At 35.1% G+C, this 23,383-nt stretch overlaps 1 protein-coding gene across 2 annotated transcripts in view; it reads right to left on the reverse strand.

Annotated features, from left to right (window-relative positions):
- ESF1 (ESF1 nucleolar pre-rRNA processing protein homolog) overlaps positions 1 to 23,383 on the reverse strand; it is a 94,228-nt gene that overhangs the window by 56,212 nt on the left and 14,633 nt on the right. For both annotated transcript variants that reach the window (XR_011972547.1, XM_072634479.1), the window contains exons 5-9: positions 21,710 to 21,810; positions 20,490 to 20,642; positions 12,435 to 12,549; positions 11,637 to 11,784; positions 588 to 749 (exon numbers count right to left, since the gene is read on the reverse strand). Coding sequence is in view for 1 of the 2 variants with exons in the window: in XM_072634479.1 (XP_072490580.1) it covers positions 588 to 749; positions 11,637 to 11,784; positions 12,435 to 12,549; positions 20,490 to 20,642; positions 21,710 to 21,810 (679 nt within the window). In the remaining variant the exon portion in view is untranslated. The remainder of the gene's footprint in view (positions 1 to 587; positions 750 to 11,636; positions 11,785 to 12,434; positions 12,550 to 20,489; positions 20,643 to 21,709; positions 21,811 to 23,383) is intronic.

Raw genomic sequence — 23,383 nt, forward strand, 5'->3', positions numbered from 1 at the left:
GTCTTTCCCCACTTTCCCCACTCCAATCTATCCCACACTCAGCTGCCTAAATGATCTTTCTAAAACTCATTTCTGACCATAAACTACAGTGGCTCTCTATTACCTCCAGAATCAAATATAAAACCCTCTGTTTGGCTTTCAAATACCTTTACAACTCAGCCCCTTTCTACTTTTCCAGTCTTCTTACACTTTATGCAATCCCATGTACCCTTAGCACCAGTGATATTGACTCATTCCCATGAACATGACATTTCTGTCCCAACCTCAAGCATTTTCACGGCAGGTTCCCATGCCTGGAACTCTCTCCTTTTTTATCTCTACTGTTCATTCAAGTTTCAGCTAAAATTCTACCTTCTACAGAAAGCTTTTCCCAGGCCCACTGCATCATAGAGCTTTCCCTCTGGCAGTATACCTGATTAATAATGTATAATATCACCAACAAATAACTGGTTACACGCAGTCTCCTTCGTTGTACTGTGACATACTTGAAACAGGGCCTGCTTTTTCCTTTCTTTCTGTCCCCAGCATTAAGTACAAAAGCCAAGCATATGGCAGAGGCTAAACAAATGCTAGTTGACTTAACTTACCTGGAACCCATTTAATTTCCATTTCCATGTCATTGTCTTTGGATTTCTTTTCTTTTTCTTGAATAAGCTGCAAAAGTTGCCTGTACTTTGTTATTTGTTCATCATCATCCTTTTGGCTCTTTTTAGATTTGACATCTTCTGCCCCACTGATTCCATTATCACCTAAGAAAAAAAAAATTTGGTTTAACGCAATCCATTAAAAATGACAATAACCACCCTACAACTGGGGTCTGTGAGATAAAATGCATACTAATCATTAACCCAGATCCAAAAGAACCATGTTAACTATTGCTCTATGTGTAAAGTACAGGATCTTTCAACCAGCATTTGCTACCAGAAATTCCCAATAAAAGCATACTTCCAAACTAATGAGGGTCAAAATGTTTTCAGCAGTTATGATTAAATGAAGACTAATTTCATATAAAGCTAGCATTATCATGTCATGTTATTTTATTAGTTCTACTTTTTCATTAAATAAAAAATAATTAACTGCTGAAAACAGGCTGTGAAACAATATAGCTGTTTATACTCCATAACCAAAATAACTTAAATCTCTTTACTCCCAACTACACAAAACTTTCCACCATTATTTTAAAAATAAAGTTCTAAAACTGATTTTTGAAAAGTGACTAAACCTGATATTTCTGGCTGCAAGACAAATCAGAATTGAATGTGCTTTATTGAAAATATTCCTGAATTGGTTTTACTTAAAGAACTCAATATATGACTCAAAATATAGGACTTAAATCTCTCTGCAACACATCTTTTTTTTCCACCAGTAAAATAAAGAGATTAGCCTAGATTTAATTCTTTTTTTCTGTTAGCTGAAATTTTTGGCATTCTGGTGAAGTCTACGTAGACTCCTTTTCAGATATGAAAAAATATATATAAAATAATAGTCTAATCCTATGGAAATCAATTGTATGAACTATAGTCATCAAAATTTTTTAAAACAAATCACAGATCACAGATTAAGAACCATGAGATTAGATGGTTTCTAAGATTCAAAATTCTATAATTTTATGTGATGTTTATAAATATTTGATTATATTCAGTGATGTTTCAGATGTTTGTGGTTGGAAAGTGGTCAGAATTCTCAATCATATACCAAGTCACACAAACACATGCATTTTTTTGTAAGTTTGATCCATTAAGTTTCTTCAAGTTTGGCAAAGAATGGAGGGGGTGGGGAAGGAAACATAAGAAAAACAGAAAATATTTTAAATCTACTATTTATCACCAAAAGTAAGATAGACCTAAAGAAATTAGGGTGTTAAAGATATAATTCATAAAATTCATGTCACTAGATTAGATGCCAGAGTAATAGTCTGTCAATCAGCCATTTAGCATTCATCATGTGCCTACTAGGTGTGAGGCACTGTGCTACGCACTGAGGATACAAAGAAGGGGCAAAAAACAGTCCATGCTCTCAAGGAGCTCAAAGTCTACAGGAAGGAGACAACATACAAACACCTATGTATAGACAAGAAGTATACAAGGTAAATTGGGAGATAATTTCACAGGGAAGTCTATTGCATTAATGGGGACCAAGGAAGGATTATTGTAAGTGGGACTTAGGCTGGAACCTGAAGGAAACCAGGGAAGCTAGGAGAAAGAGAAGAGGAGGATGAAGATGAGAGAGGTCCAGGCATGGGGTACAGCAAATGAAAACACCCAGAACAAGGAGACGGAGTGTCCTGAGAGGAAGATAGTGTCACTGTATCACAGAGTGCATCAGGGTAGAGTATAAGGTGTAAAAAGACTAGAAAGGTAGGAAAGAACTAAACACAGGTCTTCATACTTGATCCTAGAGGTATAACAGTGCGTTATTTTTGTATCACAGTTAAGTTACAAACTATGCTACAGAAGTCTTGCTACATTATGCTACAAGTTTAAAGCATTTGATACAATTCACTCCTCCACCTGACCCAAGGGTCCTTCTCTTTAGTAGGTAATTTACAATTTGCTAAATTTTGTTTTGAGAATGGGTTAAAACTTCTAATCTATCCTTGATTAGTTTGATTTTTTAAATTATTACAGATACATGTCAACTTTTTACTTCTCAGTTTTGCTGACAAATAACATAGTACTTTATAATTTTTTTTATTTTCTTATTTTCTGAATTCACCTTGGTCTGTTCATATTTTCTTTATCTGCTTTTGGTAATTTGTTTTCTAGATTCCCCAAGAATTATCTTTTAAGTTCTATAGTCTTTTAATTTTCATATTTCTTTGCTTCCAAATTTCAGGGTTGCTAATTTGTGCATGTTCATTGATATTCCCTATTTCCATTTTGTGAATACACAGTTTTGGGGATGTAAATTTCCTCTAAGTTTTAATTTAACTTTTATTGATGAATTTTGGTATGTTATAGCATTGTTATCATTCTTTTTAATATAGTTATGGATTATTTTTATTTCTATCCTATTTATTCTTTGATCCACTTACCAATAAGGATGTTATTTAAACCCATATTATTCCTTGGAACTAGAGACATATGGCCCCAGATCAAGGAGATTCCAACGCAACACGCTATTTAATTCAGATGTCCAACTACCATCATATCCTGCTTTTACAGTAGATGCAAGGGGTACAACTATGAATTCCTCCTTAATAGGTAGAACAGTGAATAGAGTGTGAAATTCATTTGGAGTCAGAGAGACTTGAATTTGAATTCTGCTTCAAATTATAGTTGTGCGTCATTGTCAGCCTCAGTTTTCTCAGCTGTAAAAAACAGAAATAACTTCACAGGGTTGTTACAAGGATCAAATGAAATAATACATGTAAAGTGCTCAAAGTGCTATATCAATGTTAGTTATTATTAATGGTAGTGGCAATGTATTCCTTGTGATGATGAGGAAAAAAAGATAGGCAAACACGAGGGAAAATAAGGATGCAGGCAAATGTACTCAGCCCCACAGTTTCATGGTAGAAATGAGCCAAAAGGACATCTCCTTAATCTGGTACATGAGAACCGAGCCCCAAGACAGAAAGATAAAAGAAGTTGCTCTTATTGTGGAGATAATTGACAGGAAGGAATTTGAGAGCTGAGTCTTTCTACTTGATAATCAGCAAATCTATTTTCAAATGGGCTCCCTATTCTATTTTGAAAATAAAGTGAGCAGATAAGGATTTATTTCAGTTAATTTGCATAACTTGGCAAGGTCTCCTCTTTCCAAATCCATAAAATACTCTGCTGCCAGATTCCAAAAGAATATCACAAAAAATTGAGAGCAGTAACTATTAGAAAAAAGCTAGTTCACATAAAAATTGTGTTCCTAAACTCCCACTTTGATACATCAGGTCAAAAACATAAATTAAAGTCTTGAATTCAAACACTTAAAACAAAAGACTTTTTGCACTGAATGAATAACCCCAATAAGAGAAAATTCAGAAGCAGTGTAACGGAGGCTTCCATGCTAAGAACTATGGCTAAAAGGTTCCTAAAAAATACATGACATTATGAAGTAATACATTGTATAACATCCCTAGTAGCAGATTTTTCTTTTTCAAATCCTAAAAGGGTAACATTTTTATGAAAAATAGGTAAAAGAAAATGCTTATAAATATTTTTATAGATTTTTTTCAAAAAATGAATAAAAAGTAGTCCAGGACATTCTTTCCATCCTATCATACTTTTACATTTCCATTCAAACAGCTGAAATTCATTTTTTTTCTGTTTGTGCTTAGTGCCACAATAATAATGTTGGATGGAATCCTGTCATGTATCCCATAACTTGATGGATAAAACATCAGGAACACATTAACAAAATGGCAATGTATTTCTTTCTATTAAAAGCTCATTTCTGAAAACATAATTAGAAGCAAGATCTTTCCAGGTTGAAATTTTAGTGGCAAATCTCTGATGGCCTACTTTAAATTGATTTTTTCCAGTAATAAAACTTTACTTTCTCAACCTCCAAACTGTGGTGTAACTTATATAAAGGTATGTTTTTCCTCTACTACTAGGGTTTAGTATATGTGAGGGATATTTTATTTTTACAATCAAATAAGTTAAATATTACAGTTATGGTATCATTAAAAACACTAACTTTAACTTCTAGGTATATAAAGACACTGAAGCAAGTTCCTAATTAATATGATATTTATGATAAAATGTGCTTTTGAAAATGTCATGTACTGCATTCTTCTATGACAGTGTGATCTCACTAATATGAGTACTCTTTAGACTAATATAGACTGAAATCTCTCCATGCTTTTCTACCCTACACAATTCTCATCTATTGTGTTTTATAAATCTTTGAGAGGATCTCCCCAACATGCTGGGGACCTTCCCTGTGGTTCTTTTAATTTTTCATGAATACCTGCAAAGCACTCACTCAAATTGTGTTATCACTATATCCAACTGCTGAAAATCCCACCTAACTTTTCTGGTGATGGATGCTTTTTAAATGTATACTTTTGATGATACATTTTATACCAATCTTTAAATAGTAACTATTCTTGAAAATATGCTGCATCAAAAAACTGGAAACTGAGGGGATACCCATTTGGGAAATGACTGTATAAGTAGTGGGGTATATGATGATCATGATGGAATATTACTGTGCTAAAAAAATGATAAGCCGGATGGTTTCTGAAGACTTATATGAACTGATGCAAGTAACATGAGCAGAACCAGGAGAACACTGTATACACAGCAACAACAATATTATACAAAGATCAATTGCTAATGACTTAGCTATTATGATTGATACAATGATCCTAGACAATTCTGAAGGACTTATGATGAAAAATGCTATACTACAGACAAAGATTTGATGGAGTCTGAATACAGATCAAAGCGTATTTTTTCTTGTTTTTTTTTTTGGTTTGTGTTTTCTTTTGCAACATAGCTAATATGGATACGTTTTGCATGACTGCACCTGTATAATCTATACTAAACTGCTTACTGTCTGAGAGGGTTAAGGGATGGAGGGAGAGAATCTGGAACTCAAAATTTTAAAAAAGAAATACTGAAATTTTTTAATATGCAATTGGAAGAAAGTATAAAAATCCCCCCCCCCCCCCACCCAATGTTACATCCTTAAAATTCACTGTGCATCTTTCTGATGTCCTTTGTGTATCATTAGGAGAATACTGGAGTTTAAAAACAGAAAAAAATGTCAGGAGAGTAGCTCAGAAACATGAAAAGGATCCCGCAATTTCCCAAATGAAATCTAGCTAGGTAACTATGTACAATGACCAATCTAATAAGCTGCCTGTCTACATGTTGTAATTAGAGCAGTATGGTTTTTTAAAAATTCTCTTATATAAGGCCTATGATAACTTCATCTTAGAATCCCTTAGAAATTATCATGCATATTTTTTGCATTTACTCACATGTATATACATTTTCTCTGGAAGAAAATTTAAGTTTCTTGAAGGACGGTGTAATTTTATTTTTGTCTTTCTATCACAAATCCCTAGCAGTGTCTGGAATGCAGTAACGCTCTTATTAATTTTGAGTAAAGCTTTCATTAATTATGAGCTGAATGAATGAATGCATTAATTTACTTCCCCCCTCCCAAATAATGACTAATTTTGACTAGACTATTTCTTTAAAAAGAGTATAGATCTTGCTTTAGAATTCTCTATTACTAGGCCTAACAGAGTCAACACACTGCCAACCATAAGCAGTATCACCTGGAGAGTGACATCATTAATAGGAGTCCCTTATCTTCCACAGTAGTGACAAACAGCTTTGGTGAGCAAATGTTTCCATGACTTATGTGCGGCCTTATGATAATCAGTGGACTGAAGTTCCCCCAACACAACAGGGTATCTGTCAAAATTTCTATTCTCATTAAGTGAAACAGCTATGAAGATGAATGTGATCTTTTGCAGAGAGCAGTTTAAGTCTCCTTCCTTTCTTCATGGTCTTCTGATGTATGCAGAGGTCATGCACAAAGATTTTACAGAAATGGGAAAGTAGGAATGTGACAACAGTTGCTATCATCTGAATCTTTTTTCCTGGTATTCTGGTATAAGGGCTATGTGTGTATGTGTAGTATTTTCCATGGAGTAGTGTGGAATATTCCTCATTGTGTTATTGTGAACCTTAAATGATGTCATCTACAGCATGAACTTTTTCAGTAGGTATTTTGTTCAGGTCCAGCTAATACTCCTTCCTGATTTCATCTTCTTAAAAATCACTAAGAGAAGCAGCATGAGAGTGAAAAGAGAGCTCACCCAGAAAGGAAGAACCACTCTGATAAAGAGTGGGCAAATTATTTAATTTTCTAGTACAACTCTTAAAGACAACTTGCAGAGAAGATACTCATCTGCACTGAAGAAGGAACTTCTTCACTGGAAGCTTCCTTTATACTGATGAAATCAGTTAAAAAGAAAACACACCACTGCCTCAAAATGTATAGTGGGTACACTTAAGGTGCAACAGTCAAAATTCAATGATTCTACTCTCAGATTTCTTGCCTTAGAAATGACAGTAGAGCTGTTCCAATTCAGATTTATTTGTTGCCCTCTTTCCAGTTTAAACTACAAATCACTCTCTGTATGATTCAGTCCAGTTAGGGTGCATGTCAAGGTCTCTGCAGGCTTCTTTTTCCCCCAATTATTTCTCACTATTCTGTGAGGTAATACTGTTTGTAACTGTCTTTCAACTCCATGATGGTTTTTAAATGGGGTTGTATTCTAAACTAGTGTTGTCTTTGGCTTCCACGTCTCTCTTCTTGGCAAAAAGTTTGAATATCTGCTAGCTGAGATAGTTTGATTTCCAGGCCCATTCAGTCTCACTGGGGCTCCTGTGGACAGTTAAAATTCTCCAAGAATCTGAGATGGACTCACTGTCTTTTCTTTCATTCTTTTTCTTAGTTTTCAGAGTTAACAACTTGCTGAAATATAACAGAGTTAGAGTTGCTTCAATGCTTAGAAAATAATACAACTTTGTCTTATAATTTGGTATTAATATGCTACCTCACCTTATTTTGGTACAAACTTTGACTTTTGCTCTAACCAATGATCTGACCCACTAAAAAAGAATGCAATTTCTGAAATGACTTCTATGTTATTTGGTAACAAGTCATTTTCTGTCAATTAAGATACAGTTAGTAAGGGTTTATTTTTCTTTTCTGGGAAGGGAGTGAGGAAGAGAGGGAAACAGGGGAAGAGAGAGAGCTTGATTTTTTGGTGCTTCAGCAGAGTCAGTTTCCTGACTCTTTCCAAAGCAGTCGAAAAGCTCCGTCTGGCCTTTTTTCATTTCTCAATACTGAGCAAATTTCCCACGTAGTTTTTTGCCATCTATCCTGTGCCCACTTTTCAGCTGAAGTTATTAAATATCAAGTTATGTTGACATTCCTGAGTATCTTGCCAAATTCTCTGAGGAATATCTCTACTTTCTTATCCTCAGCAACAGATATTGGTTCTATACTTTGTCTTCATGACGGTTTGTGTATTTATAACCAAGATGACCAAAAATTCTACAAAATATCTTCTTTCCTATAGGCTTATCATGAAACCAACTTTTTCAGTGCTTCTATTCATCTCTCTCATGGCAACCTGTAACTTATCCTCCTATTGAAACATTTTTATGCCCTCGTTTCCTTTATACAAATATCAATAAAGCTGTGATTTGGTTACTCCAGATAAACTTATTGGTCTACTTAAAATTCTACCTGGAGGACTTGACAATAGTAGCGTCCTTGAATCTCAAAAGACTATCAGTGATGGATAAGTTCTGGTAGGTTCTGCTCCAGTGTAAAGGTTCTGAATATAGAGTAGGTAATAGACCGTATTTGCCGTCCAAGGACCGGCCTAACTCAGTACAGAAAGTCTAATCTCCAGAAGTATGACCATGAAGTAATGACTTTTTTGGCCCACAATAGACCAAGAAACATAAAAAGACAAAAAGACTCATGAATCCTATGTGACAGTCTTTTCTTTCTGCAGTAATGGTGATGGAATGAAAATAAAGGGAGCAGAAGGTACTAAACACCATACATGCATTTTAAACTGTTGTCACTTTGGATAATATTTGTCCAATCATCAACAAATGGATATATTATTAAACGAATGGAATCATATGCAAAACATATTGTTATCTAAGCTTTTAAAAATTTTGTTAAACAGAGATGCTGAAAATTTAGTCAAATAAATGCTCAACTGAGAAAAGGGATATTAATGTTAAAATTTTCCTGTTTGCTTCTTGTCTCTGCTGGCAAGAGATGCACCAAATCTGTGGTAGCAATACATGTAAAAAACACATACCCATTCTTCCCAATATAACCTAGAATGTCACCACTTAAATTACAAGTCTTGGTGGCACCTCTGAAGCTGTTTCATTCAATCCTCTCATTTAACAGAAGAGGAGCGCATAGCACACAAGGGTTAAGTAACCTGTACAATGTTATATAACCAAGCTGAGATTTGACCCCAGATCCTTTAAACTCTTTCCATCATACAATGCTGTCTCCTTGTCTGTGATATCTTAGAGTCAACACACCTGAATTGGAAGTGAGGTTCTGTCCCTATTCACTACCTGGGCAGCTTACTTCACCACTGAACTTCTGAGTTTACTTAACTGTTATATGAAGGGATGGGAGTATATGCTTGTGGAGGTTTCTCTCTCTCTCTCTCTCTCTCATCCTAAGATACAACTGGAGCTCTTATTAAATGACAATATGGCAGCATAAAGCAAAACATAAAAAGTAGACTCAGGATAGTTATTTAACATATTTTCTTATATACCTGTGAGAGAATAATGCCCAGGTTTATCTGAGTAAGTATCTAGTATATATGCTAAGTTGCAATGCTTACTCACTTATGAGTAGTGCCAAGAACTAAAAAATCAAAAAATTATTTGAGATCTCTAAAAACTATGAAAAGTTCCAGTATTAAACTTCCAATGTAAACAATTTCCCTAGCATATACTAAATAATTAAACACTTTTAACAAAGTATAAATAAAAGATGATGAAATCCATAAAAACTTATAAATTCATGAAAAACCTGTTATTTTATGATAAGAAATACTAAAAACTCTCCCTGTCCTAAAAGCAAAAATGAAGTCATTCACATCATTAGAGAAGATCAGTCCCAGTTATTTGATTACAAGGGTTAAATTTAATCAGCCAACTTAAGAATTTATGAACAATGTTGTCACCTATCTTTAATACTGTCACGTGCTGTTGTTTATTTACAATGCTGCCACCTGTCTTTCATGTTTTAAGCATTCTATTGCTACAGTTATTCTAATATATTATTATATAACATCTTGGACCTTACCATTTTTGCTGAAGAATGTATGTAATAATAAATAGAAAATTAGATCTGAAGATATTCCAAGGAGATTGGTAGCTTAGACAGGAAAATATACAGTGAAATTAAAGTGAAAAAATCAAAGCTATTGACCAAGACTTATTAAGTACAGAAAGAAAAGTTGTGGTGTATGGTTGTGATGAAATACTGCTGTGCTATAAGAAATAATGAGCTCATGGATTTTAGAAAGGCACAAAAAGACTTGTATGAAACGATGAAGAGCCAAGTGAGCAGAACCAAGACAACAGTAACAGCAATATGGTTTTAAGAACATATTTGAGAGACTAAATCGTTTCAACTATTATAAATACACAAATAAAAAAGGACATATGAAGAACAACACTAGCTGCATTCAAAGAACTGATAAATAAATGTATAGAGTAATTTTACATATAAATGTGTACAAAAACCCTTCCCCCCATTTGTGTCTAATGGTAGCCATCTGTAGGCCAGGTTGAGGGGGAGAGAAGAAAAAAAAGAAAAAAAAACTTCACATAATAACTTTGCTGTGTACTTGGAAGGAATAGTAAGTTGTATATGGTAAATATGCTGTTTCATGTGCAATAATTTTTTTATTGTGCTGAATTCTGGAAATTTTTGTTTTATTCCATGAACTGAAAATAAAATAAAATTTTATAAATGTACTGAGATACTTATATTATGAATAACTTTGTTTTGTAAAGGGTTTAATGAAGAAAAATAGGGATAAACTACTTGTGATACAGAGAAGTTATTTTTAAATGACATCCAGTTTTATGTTCTTTCCAAAACAGATTTTTTAGATATGTCTGCACAATACATCAAAAGTGAAAATTGAGGAAAATAAATCTTTTGCTTCTTATATGAAAGGAAAACTTGTAACAAAAAGAATTAAAGTTTAGTTTAAATGTATGGTATGAACAACTCATGGCTCTTTCCTTTATCAACAGCTATATTATAACTAGTGACAGAACTAATATACCAAGGTTTCTATTATAGGTTTCTGAAGAACAAAAGTTCAAAAGATTTTATGTGAGAATGTTCAGCTACACAGAGCCACAGAGTTTGATGGAAACTTGGTTGAGATTTAAACAATCAAGATGACTTTGAATACCATTTCTACATAGTACACATATGTCAAACACTAAACAGTACAAAATAGTACTATACATGTATGCATCCATCTAGTAAATGTAAAAATACACATATAAGCCTTGATATGTTTCTTCAGGTTTTTAGTAACTTATCAAATCTCAGCAAGCACCAGATTTGAGCAAAATGTGAAAAATTTTTAGGTTGCTTAAAATGTGGTAAGGTTTTTTGGGAGAGGGAATAGACAGTGGAGAGAGTGGAGAGAAAGGAAGAATAAAGTTTATTCCCAAGAAATCAGCTTGTTACCCTTCAATCTAGGAAAGTGATATAATGTATCTAATAAGCTATTCTTTTATTCTTTGTAATAGAGGAGTGGTTCTCAGAGTGTGATCGGGGGATTTCTGAGTTTCCTGAGACCCTTTCTGGCAAGGTCAAAATTCTTTTCACAATAATATGAAGGCATTTAAATTTCAAATATGATAAAATATTAACAGATACAACCATATAAACAAAAGTTCTTTTTGGGTCCTCAATTTTTAAGAGTAAAGGGTCCTGAAACCAAAAAGTCTGAAAACCTCTGCACAGAGAAAAATTAAAATTGTCAAGAATCCATCCACACACACACACACACACACACATGCAATATGTATATATGCAAACCAAAATATAAAGAGGTTTTTAGAAAAATAGAAGTCAACACACACCTTGCTGCACTTCTTCTGGTTCCTCTTCATCATCACTGGAGGATGCTAAATAGGCTTGAAAATCCATGTCAAGAAGTTCATCTTTTTTAAAATTTCTGTTCAGTGTTTTGATTCTTTCATGATCAGTCTCATCCCAAGTAATCTCTACCTTCAAAAAAAATATCACATGGAAGGAAATCAGGAAAATACGGCAAAATTATAAGGCTGAATTTTGTAGAACATTTACATGTGTCTCAATGGAGAATGTGTTAATTTGTACAATACAGATTTATGTCTTAAGCTGATATGAGGCAGGATAAAACTGATTTTAGAATGTTGCTTCTCAAACTATAAGCTACTAATCCTTCCGCTCACTTTACACTCTTGTATTTCCCCTTACTTTTGAGAATCTTCTTTCTACCACACGCTTTTGACTAAAGGATATATAGGGGGATGATAGTTCAAAGAAAATGTGAAATAAAAAAGAAGAAAATCAAGAGGAAGAACCACATTTAAGAGTAGTAAAAAAAACCCATTAATTTTAAAATCCCTCCCACTCCCATGTGATTTAGCCACATCCAAATAATACTTGATGCTCTTCTACTTTATAAACCTCAACACGGCTCTTAGACAAAGTACAGACAACGAAGGCGTAACATCCATGTATATTTTGAGTGTATTTTGAGCTCACTATTTTGAAAAATGCTATGTGTCATGGGGAAAAAAACCTATTTTGAAGTGTTTAAACTATCACTGACACTCTTTGTAAGTTAAGATTTTTAAATATTGGAAAGTTTAAAGAACATTTGGTTCAGATACCGTTGATGTTCCCATTGCTGCAGATGTAAAATATTTGGGTTTATATGTTGTTATATCCACTTCTAAGGCTGTGTCTTTTGGCTCCTCATCAAATGTAATATCATCTGGAATAAATCTTAAATACAAAAACAAAAAACAACAACAAAAATTTAAAAGAATATTTTAGCAATAAACAATAATTTTGGATTCTTTAGGTTAGCTACAGTTTACACATTCATTCCATATGCAGCTCACAAGTAATCAACATTTTCAAAACAGCATAACAAAGCAATGGGTATATGTACACAACAGACAAGTAGTGCAATGGATGGAACACTGGGCTTGGAGTTAGGAAAATCAGAGTTCAAATCCAGCCTCCAACACTTCCTAGCTGTGTGACCCTAAGCAACTCAGTTTGCCTCAGTTTCCTCATCTGTAAAATGGGGATAATACCAGCACCTACTTCCCAGGGTTGCCATGAAGATTAAATGAGATAATAATTGTAATATGCTTAGCAGTGCCTCGCATGTAGTAAGTGCTATATAAATGTTACCTATTATTATTTTACACAAAGATATCTGCTTTGATATATCCAATAAATGTGTAACCTCACTCATGTTAGGTATTCCTTCTAATGATGCAGACAGCGATGCACCATGTTTATCATCCCAGGTTATAATGTACATCCTTCCCTTAAGTTTGCCTCCCACCAGTTTCATCCTTAAATGACTACAGGATGACTATATTCAGATGAGTATCTCACCTAGCAGTTTTGGAGTAAGTTTTTTCTCCATTGCTTCTTTCTGTTTTATGATGATACTGCTTATAATCTTCCACCATCTTCTGTCAAATTATTAAATGAGTTCATATTCTAAATAATTTTTTTCCCTTTGTTGTCCTCTCTTTCTGTATGATTCCTGAGTAGGTGCTTTTTACCTTTTTAAAAAATGTCTTCAACATTACAACTGACTCACACCAGTCAAACTTCAATAAGAAAATTTTTAAATGGGTGTTAGAGATTCCTTTTCCATTTTTTCTCATTATTTGGGATCAACAACTTGCTTAAATTTATCAAGTTGGAGTTGTTTTTTCATGATTGATTCTTTTGACTTCATATTAATTTTGATCTTTTCTCTAACAAGCTGCTGTTCTGCTTACACACAAATAGCTGAATTAGGAATGGTTTCCATAGCATGAGTTAGTCATTTCTGTTTGGTTATAAATCTTTTTTTTTTTTTTTAGTCTGTATATGTAGGCAACGTTAGAATATGTTGTTTAAGAGTAAGGAATGAGCAAGGTCAAAGACTTATAACCTACACAAAAGCTTCATGCCTATATAGCATAAAAAATTTATTCAACACAAAAATTTGATGCCCCTTCTGTGTTTACAACCTTTGGAGTGAATCTACTGTTATCCAAGTATATGCTGATTTAATTTGGAGGGTCTTACGAGGTTTTAACAGATGTTACCTATGATCTTTTAACAAAAACTATCATGAGCACTGCAATAAAAGATGCTGAAAATGAAATAATGTTTCTTGTTATCTATGTACACACAGTAAAACCAATCCTTCCAACTCCTTTATTTGTCTTCCAAGGAGATCATGTAAACTATCCCTTCCTTTTACTCCAACTTCCCCCAGTCTTCTGACTTTGTTTATAGTGAAAATGTCAAGATTGATACCGGGAACAAGTCTACTCAGTGGTCTCAGATTTTAAACTACTAACAGCTATGTTAAAGTTAATCTGGTTCACAACCTTTGTGATACTGAACATCTCTACCTCCTTTTCCATCATTCTGGCACATGCTGCCAGTAGGGCAGTACAGAGCTAGAAGAGCTTGCACAGGACTGCGAGGAATTTTAAAATATTGTTTCATGGGTTGCTGTGGCTAACAAAGTCATCAACAAACGGTCAAGCTATCCATTCTGCATTAGGCAGTCCTTAAAAACAGAAATGGTGTATTTCAGGGGCGGAGCCAAGATGGGAGAGTAGAAAGACGCACATACACATAGCTCCAAACCCACAACCCACAGAACGGCTAGAGGGGACCAACTCACGGTGAATTCTGCACCCAGAGGCCACGGAATATTGGAGCGAGGGAGATTTCTGTTCCGGAGAGACCTGCAAACCTCTCGCGGGGGGTCCTTCGGGCTGCGGACTGGGCGCCGGGACTGGGAGCTGAGTGCCGGGACTGGGAGCTGAGTGCAGCCCTGCAGCGGCCTCGACACCGAGAGGAAAAGATCCGAGTGGGCTACGGGGACGGGATCTCCAGCGGCCACGCGGGTCCCTCCACCCACAGAGGGACCTGCAAACCTCTCGCAAAAGGTCCGTCGCACTGCAGACGCGGAGCCTAGCCCTGACCTGCGGAGGCCGTGGCTCCGAGAGGTACAGATCCAAGCAGCCTTCAGGGACGGGATCTCCAGCGGCAGCACAAGCCCCTCCACCCACAGGTGATGGGGGTCGGTGAGAGAGTCTCTTTGGCAGGTCAAGAGGGGAGTAGGGTGCCCCCATGGCTCGGGCCCCCGCCCCCGGGAGATAGAAGCTGAGAGGCGGCTGCAGACAGGGGCTCCCCAAGTGGGCGGGAGCGTGGATCCATTGTGGAAGGTCTGTACATAAACCCCCTGAGGGAACTGAGCCTGAGAGGCGGCCCTGCCCCGACCTGACCATCTGAACTTAATTCTCACACTGAATAGCAGCCCTGCTCCCGCCAAAAGCCCTAAGGCGGGAAGCAGCATTTGAATCCCAGTCCCCAAACGCTGGCTGGGAGGACCAGGAGGCGAGGTGGGTGTGAGGAGAATATTCAGAGGTCAAGTCACTGGCTGGGGAGAATGCCCAGAAAAGGGAAAAGAAATAAGACTACTGATGGCTACTTTCTGGGAGAACAGACATTTCCTCCCTTCCTTTCTGATGAGGTAGAACAATGCTTACCATCAGACAAAGACACAGAAATCAAGGATTCTGTGTCCCAGCCCACCCAATGGGCTCAGGCCATGGAAGAGCTCAAAAAGAATTTTGAAAATCAAGTTAGAGAGGTGGAGGAAAAACTGGGAAGAGAAATGAGAGGGATGAAAGAGAAGCATGAAAAGCAGATCAGCTCCCTGCTAAAGGAGAACCAAAAAAATGTTGAAGAAATTAACACCTTGAAAACTAGCCTAACTCAATTGGCAAAAGAGGTTCAAAAAGCCAATGAGGAGAAGAATGCTTTCAAAAGCAGAGTTAGCCAAATGGAAAAGGAGATTCAAAAGCTCACTGAAGAAAATAGTTCTTTCAAAACTAGAATGGCACAGATGGACGCTAAGGACTTTATGAGAAAGACAGATATCACAGAACATAGCGAGAAGATTGGAAAAATGGAAGATAATGTGAAATATCTTATTGGAAAAACAACTGACCTGGAAAATAGATTCAGGAGAGACAATGTAAAAATTCTGGGACTACCTGAAAACCATGATCAAAAGAAGAGCCTAGACATCATCTTCCATGAAATTATCAAGGAAAACTGCCCTGAGATTCTAGAACCAGAGGGCAAAATAAATATTCAAGGAATCCACAGAACACTGCCTGAAAGAGAAACAGAAAGAGAAACTCCTAGGAACATTGTGGCCAAATTCCAGAATTCCCAGGTGAAAGAGAAAATATTGCAAGCAGCTAGAAAGAAACAATTCAAGTATTGTGGAAATACAATCAGGATAACACAAGATCTAGCACCCTCTACATTAAGGGATCGAAGGGAATGGAATAGGATATTCCAGAAGTCAAAGGAACTAGGACTAAAACCAAGAATCACCTACCCAGCAAAACTGAATATAATACTTCAGGAGAAAAAATGGTCTTTCAATGAAATGGAGGATTTTCAGGTTTTCTTGATGAAAAGACCAGAGCTGAAAAGAAAATTTGACTTTCAAACACAAGAATGAAGAGAAGCATGGAAAGGTGAACAGCAAAGAGAAGTCATAAGGGACTTACTAAAGTTGAACTGTTTACATTCCTACATGGAAAGACAATGTTTGTAACTCTTGAAACATTTCAGTATCTGGGTACTGGGTGGGAGTACACACACACACATGCACACACGCACACATACACAGAGACAGAGTGCACAGAGTGAATTGAAGAGGATGGGATCATATCTTAAAAAAAAAAAATGAAATCAAGCAGTGAGAGAGAAATATTGGGAGGAGAAAGAGAGAAATTGAATGGGGCAAATTATCTCTCATAAAAGAGGCAAGCAAAGACTTATTAGTGGAGGGATAAAGAGGGGAGGCGAGAGAAAATCATGAGGTCAACTCTCATCACATTCCACTAAAGGAAAGAACAAAATGCACACTCATTTTGATAGGAAAATCTATCTCACAATACAGGAGAGTGGGGGACAAGGGCACAAGCAGGGTGGGGGGGAGGATGGAGGGGAGGGCATGGGGAGGAGAATGCAATACGAGGTCGACACTCATGGGGAGGGAAAGGATCATAAGAGAATAGAAGTAATGGGGGACAGGATAGGATGGAGGGAAATATAGTTAGTCCTATACAACACAACTAGTATGGAAATCATTTGCAAAACTACACAGATTTGGCCTATATTGAATTGCTTGTCCTCCAAAGGGAAGGGGTGGAGAGGGAGGGAGCTAAAGAAGTTGGAACTCAAAGTGTTAGGATCAACTGTAATGTTCTTACCACTAGGAAATAAGAAATACAGGTTAAGGGGTAAAGAAAGCTATCTGGCCCTATAGGACAAAAGAGAAGACGGAGACAAGGGCAGAGAGGGAGGATAGAAGAGAGAGCAGATTGGTCACAGGGGCAATTAGAATGCTTGGGTTTGGGGGTGGGAGGGGATAAAAGGGGAGAAAATTTGTAACCCAAAACTTTGTGAAAATAAATATTAAAAGTTAAATAAATAAAAAAAAAGAAATGGTGTATTTCTAGGACTGTACTCTCAAGTTCTTTCCAACATGGTAGAATCTGTGATGTACTGACAAAGCTTTTGAAAATCTGGGATTCCCTCTATAGTACAATGAGACCCTAGGGCAGAACTTTATGTGTGCATTTAAAAATATGGTTTGATTTAACCTTGTCCCCAAATAACTGAAGTTGGTGAAGCACTTAATATTTTATTAATTTACTACGTTCTGGTGTATGTGTATGTGTGGTACATCACTAGACCAGAAAATTGAGAAGCATAGTTTCATTAACAGTGAGCCTTCCATGTTTCAAAGAAATTTAAGACTTTGTAGCTTTGCCCCTGACCTACAATATAATCTCAAAAAAGTCACAACCTCTTTGTGCTTTAATTGTTTGTGTAACAGTGAAAAAAAAAATCACTATTCCTATCTCAACATCTTATCACAGGGATCAGATGAACTCACAGATGTGATGGAATTTTGAAAAACAAAACAATGTGCTATACATAAGTAAGGTATTATCTGAAAAATAACATCTGCACAATTCCAGAGGACTGATGATGAAAGCATGCTACTCATCTCTCGTGATGAACTCAAGATATGAAATAAAACATACATCTTTGTGCACAGCCAATGAGGAAATCTGTTCACTTGACCACATATATTTATTACAATGGCTTTGTTTTTATTTTTTTCCCAATACGGCAGGTGGGTGGAAAACTTTAGAGGGAAACAGGATAATCCTCCCTCTCCTCAAAAAAGGAGAAAAAGAAAATAAAGGTCAATAAGGTATCTGTTTTTTTTTAATGCAGAAAAGATAACAGAAGAAAGTTCAGGAAGAAGCATGAACAAGCAGAATAGTTTTGAAAGCTGCAGGTTGAACATATATTTAAAAAGAAAAGTAACCTATACATAGAGATTTTCATGTATAATATTTTTTTCCAATTCAATGTATATTGATATGCCCATTTTATTTGGTGTTTGCTAAGTTCAGAATGAATACATAATTAATTTAGAAATAATATTTGAAGTTGATGCATGAAGTCTAAAGAAAAACCAACAATGCTTTCTTAAGCATTAGAGCACAAAAACTGCTAGAAGTAATTTCATTTTATATATTTATCCACTTCAATTACTTTGAAAATCTTATGCTGTTATATAAAGGAAAAAAGGGGCAGCTACAAAAGGAAATTATCCTATGCTCTGACTATATTTAAGACTTTTATACTTTTCAGGTATAGCAATATTATGTTTCCAAAAGGTAGCATATGGTTTATACTCTACCACAACATGTTTTCTTTGGAATGGTTTAATAGTAATACTAAAATTATTAAATTATTAATAATCATCAAGTTACTAATTCTATTAAATTAATAATTAAATAACATATAATATTAAATATTAAAATAAATAAATTAATAATTAAGACTATTAACAATTAAAATTATTAAAATAAAATAAAATAAATTTTCTTACCAGATGGGCTTATGTGTGGGCTCAATAGGAATAAATGATTGTAGTTGGCAAAATATCTTTAATATTTCTAATATGAATGATCCTAAGTGTTAAGAAGATATGTTTTTGCACTTTGGGGCTGACGAAAAAGGGTTTTCTTAGGTACGGTAGGAGAAAATTTAGTTTGTTTTGTTGATGTAGTATACAACAAAATGAAAGAAAATGTAGTTTTTTCATGCCTATTAACTACATTTTCTAACCACTGCCCTTTCCTCTAGAACAGTTTAAAATCTTTTATGTCACTTTTCCAATAAGCAAGTAAAAGAAAACAATTCTGAAAAGAGTAAGTTAGCTATCATTAATTTATGATATTTGAAATGAATGAAACCTTAACAAATGTCTGAAAGCCACTAACTGAACGCCTAAAAAACCTTGCTTTAAGTGTTAAGTAGAAAGGGAAGGAAATACACTTATTTGTTCAATGAGAAAATGCCTTTCCAGTCTATACTCAAACATGTTAAAAGTCCAAGTTAAGAAAAACCATTGGTCTTTTTTTTCTAAATCTGAAACCCATCGAAACATAAAAAGCCCAGTGTCTTTGAAACAATACATCTTACCCTTTTCTGAAATATTTCATTTTGAGTACAAAGCTCTCAAACAAAACTAGGCTGTTAAGGAGCTGATTTCTATTGACAGTCACAGTAGACTGGTTTACTGGGCAACAAAAGGAACAGTCTAAAGATAAAATGGTACAGTAGTTCAGCTTCCTGTTTCCTTAGATTTGAGAATCAAAATGATCTGAAGTTTTTCAGTTCTGAGTCAGTGAAGCCTGAGCAATTTGTGAAAATACTGCCAGAGTCCAAAGACAATGCCAATACACCATTCACTCACTACAGCGGCCCCTATTGCTCCTTCCTTCCCATTCTCCTTTGCTTTTCCCTTCAGAAAAAAAAGAACTGAGTTATCACACCTGGTCCCCAACTAAATGAGAGGGTTACCACCCCAACAACAAAAATAACAATGTGACAAAATATGAAGGAACATGGCTGAAAAACTATAGAATGAACTTAATGGAGTTTCACTTATTGTGCAATATGATGAGATAAAGTGAAATAAAATCAAGAGAACAATATATACATTGACTATGTAAATTAAGACATACCTATTAGAACTATCAGAACTCTGGATAACTGAAAAATCAATTAAAGTCCTGGAAAAAAAAGACTGAAACAACCTCCCCTCCTCTCCATGGGAGAGAAGCGGAGGACAACTGCAACAAACTTGTATAGAACAATGCCAGATACTGCCACTGAATTTGATATTTTTGCTAAATCATTTTTCTTTGTCACAAAGGCAGATTTGAAGAGGGGGAAGAAAAGATGACTTATAAAGACAAAACACATCAATAAAATGTGTGTAAACATGTGTATATACACACATACACATGTGTATATGTAAAAAATATATATTATATTAAGTCAATAGAATATGTGACTCATATATAACATCATAAAATTTCCTACTATCAATTTCCTTTTTTTTAAATGGGTGACAGTTCCTCATGACAGATTTTATTCTATGCTTAAAAATTCAGTTTTGGAGTATATGAGAAACCAGTGAAAGCATAATTAATATACATGAAGATTTCCTTCTTGGTCCAAAAAAGTCAGGTTACATTGCAATATACAAAAGAAACTGTAAAGATGCAAAACGGAGTTACCTCAGATCTACAAAGGAACAGCTACTTTCAAATTCCAGTCCATCACAGTCTTCATAAATTTTACTGGCTGTTTCTGGAGAATCACAGTCTACAACTGCATAAAAGTATTTTAGTCTCTTGAACTGATAATCTCTCAACTTTTCTCTAGAGGCCCTATAAACGAAAAAAACTCATTTAGTGTATTTATATAAAAGTAAGTAGAAACCTTTGCTTTTGAAACACAGAGATCCTCCAAGAAAAATACATACAAATTAGCCTTCTCTTCAAACCATGTTTTTCATAATATGGCTTTTATCTACTAGCCCAAATTCTTCAGTGTACCCAACTTATTTTTTCTTGAGGACGCACAAACTTTCCAAGCAATATTGTGAATGAAATTTGGCAGCTAGAAAGTCAATCTGAGAACTCTGTGCACAATTATATGTAAACTTAATTATACTTTAGGAACAGTATTTTTGTCACCATACATAGCTTTCTAAAATGAAACCACTGGACAAAAACATAATATTAACAAAATACATCTAGATAGGATTAGACATAATTAAAAAAGTTCCTGATTTGGCAAAATATATCTACTAAATTCACATTTTCCGTCAGTTAAAAAAATTTTTCCTAACTGTTATGGACTTTAATTTAATTTTCCCTAATGATCATGAATGTTTTCTAAATACTTTGAGATTTTTTCCAGAGCCATTACAGTTAAGCTTTACTAACTGGTACTAACAGCTCCACCTAGTGGTTCAAAATAGATTACCATCGTACAAGATTATCACTGGACAGTACAGATCTCATCCTTTTATTACTGAAATCAGAGAAGTTGGAAAGTGGCTTCTAATGTCAGAAAGCAGAGTTTTAAGAATATTTCTATGAAAAGCAAAATTTCTGAAAAACATCAAAATCCTCCTGCATTCAAGACCAGTAAAAATGAAACTGAATAACAGACTATGTGGAAGGAGATACATTATGACTTTTATCTACAGTGATATGTGAACTAGACTAACCAAGAGTCTCTAGGATATTCTGTTACATAAGTATTATCCTTTCTGATTGAGTCCATCAAGACTAATTCACTTAGCTAACTCCCCTCTCCTCCATTTTTTACAGAAATAATAAACTTTAGCTTAGAATCTATCAAAATGATTAGAAAATATGAAATAATGGAATCTGGGCTTATTAAATTTGCTTTTTTAACTGATTTTTTAAAAATTTAGTTTCAGTACCAGTCTTTTTCAGGAGCATCCTCAGGAATACTTTGTAATTCTTTAGGTCCTTGAACAAGTTCTTCCTTCATTCTCTCCTTCCCAAATTCTGAAGGATAGATCTAAAAGCAATACAGAGAACAAGTTATAAAACAATTTGCTTAAAAGACACAAGCCACTAGTTTGTTAGAATGTATGAGTACACAATTCTTCTTAGTATGGAACCCTTTATAGTTAATCCTTAGAAGTGATTAAGATGTATAGTAATTTAAGATGTCCAGAAATAGATCATTTGGAAGCAAACACCTAAATTTGTGATACCTTGCTGATGATAAATGACTATATCATTGTAAACTCTGAGTTGGCAGAGGTCTTAGCAACCACCCAGTCCAACATTTTCATCTTACAGGTGAAGAAGCTGAGACTGAGGAAAGTGAAGTGACCTGTTCAAGGTCACATAGGCAGGCTAAGTGGCAGAGCCTCTGATTCCAAAATGAGAACTTTCTGCATTTCAACCATGCTATTTCCACGAATATCATTGACTTTTGTAAAATGTCTTATTGAACTCAAGATACATTTTGTCAACTATTAGTCTCAAAAACTGACAGTACCTCACATACTACAGATGCACAGATGCAATCTGTTATGAAATTTCCATTTAGTTTCACAAAATTGTTAATCAAACTGTTTAAATTTATTTTCATTTTATTTTCAATTCTAAATTCTCTCCCTTTATTCATCCAGTGAGATGGTAAGAAACACTATACTCATTACATATATGAAGTCATACAAAACATATTTCTGCATTATCTATGTTCCAAAAAGATAAAAAAAAAGAAAAAATATACTTCAGGTTGTACTGAGTCATCAGTTCTCTACCTGAAGAAAGAGGATTGTATTTTACACCATGAGTCCTTTGGAACTGCGGTGGATCATTTCAGTGATCAGAGTTATTAAGTCTTTCACAGCATATTACTGTTACTATGTAGACTGTTTTTCTCGCTCTACTCATTTCCCTTCGAATCAGCTCACAGGTTTTTCTGAAGCCATTCCCTTCATCATTTCTTACAGCACAACAGCACTGCATCACATTCATATACCATGACTTGTTGAGCCACTCCTCAACTGAGAGTCATCACCTCCATTTTCAATTCTTTGCCACCACAAAAAGAGCTGCTATAAATATTTTTGTACATATGGGTCCTTTTACTTTTTCTTTAATCTCCTTGGAGTATGCACCAAGTACAGAACCCTTTTTGGCAAATTTTCAAATTGTTCTAGAGAATGGATAGACTAGTTCACAGCTCTACCTTGTATACTGTACTGATTTTCCCACATCCCCTCTACATGACATATTCCTTTTCTGTCATTTTAGTCAATCTGATCAGTGTGAGGTAGGACCACAGAGTTGTTTTAATTTATATTTCTGTAATCGATGATCAAAAACATTTTTTCCTAACGTTATTCCTCTGAAAACTGCCTATTCATATCTTTGGTCATTTTTCAATTGAGGAATGGCTCCTGTTTTTATAAATTTGGCTTAGTTTGTCCTATCTATCCATCCAGCCATCCATCGATCTATCTATCTCTGAGAAATGAAACCATTATCAGAAATCTGCTGCAATGATCCACCCCTATCCAACTCCTATGCCTCATTTCCTGTTTTTCTTCTAATTATGGCTGCACTGGTTTTGT

The sequence above is a fragment of the Notamacropus eugenii genome, chromosome 1, assembly GCF_028372415.1.
Source record: "Notamacropus eugenii isolate mMacEug1 chromosome 1, mMacEug1.pri_v2, whole genome shotgun sequence".
In the NCBI taxonomy this organism is placed as follows: domain Eukaryota; kingdom Metazoa; phylum Chordata; class Mammalia; order Diprotodontia; family Macropodidae; genus Notamacropus; species Notamacropus eugenii.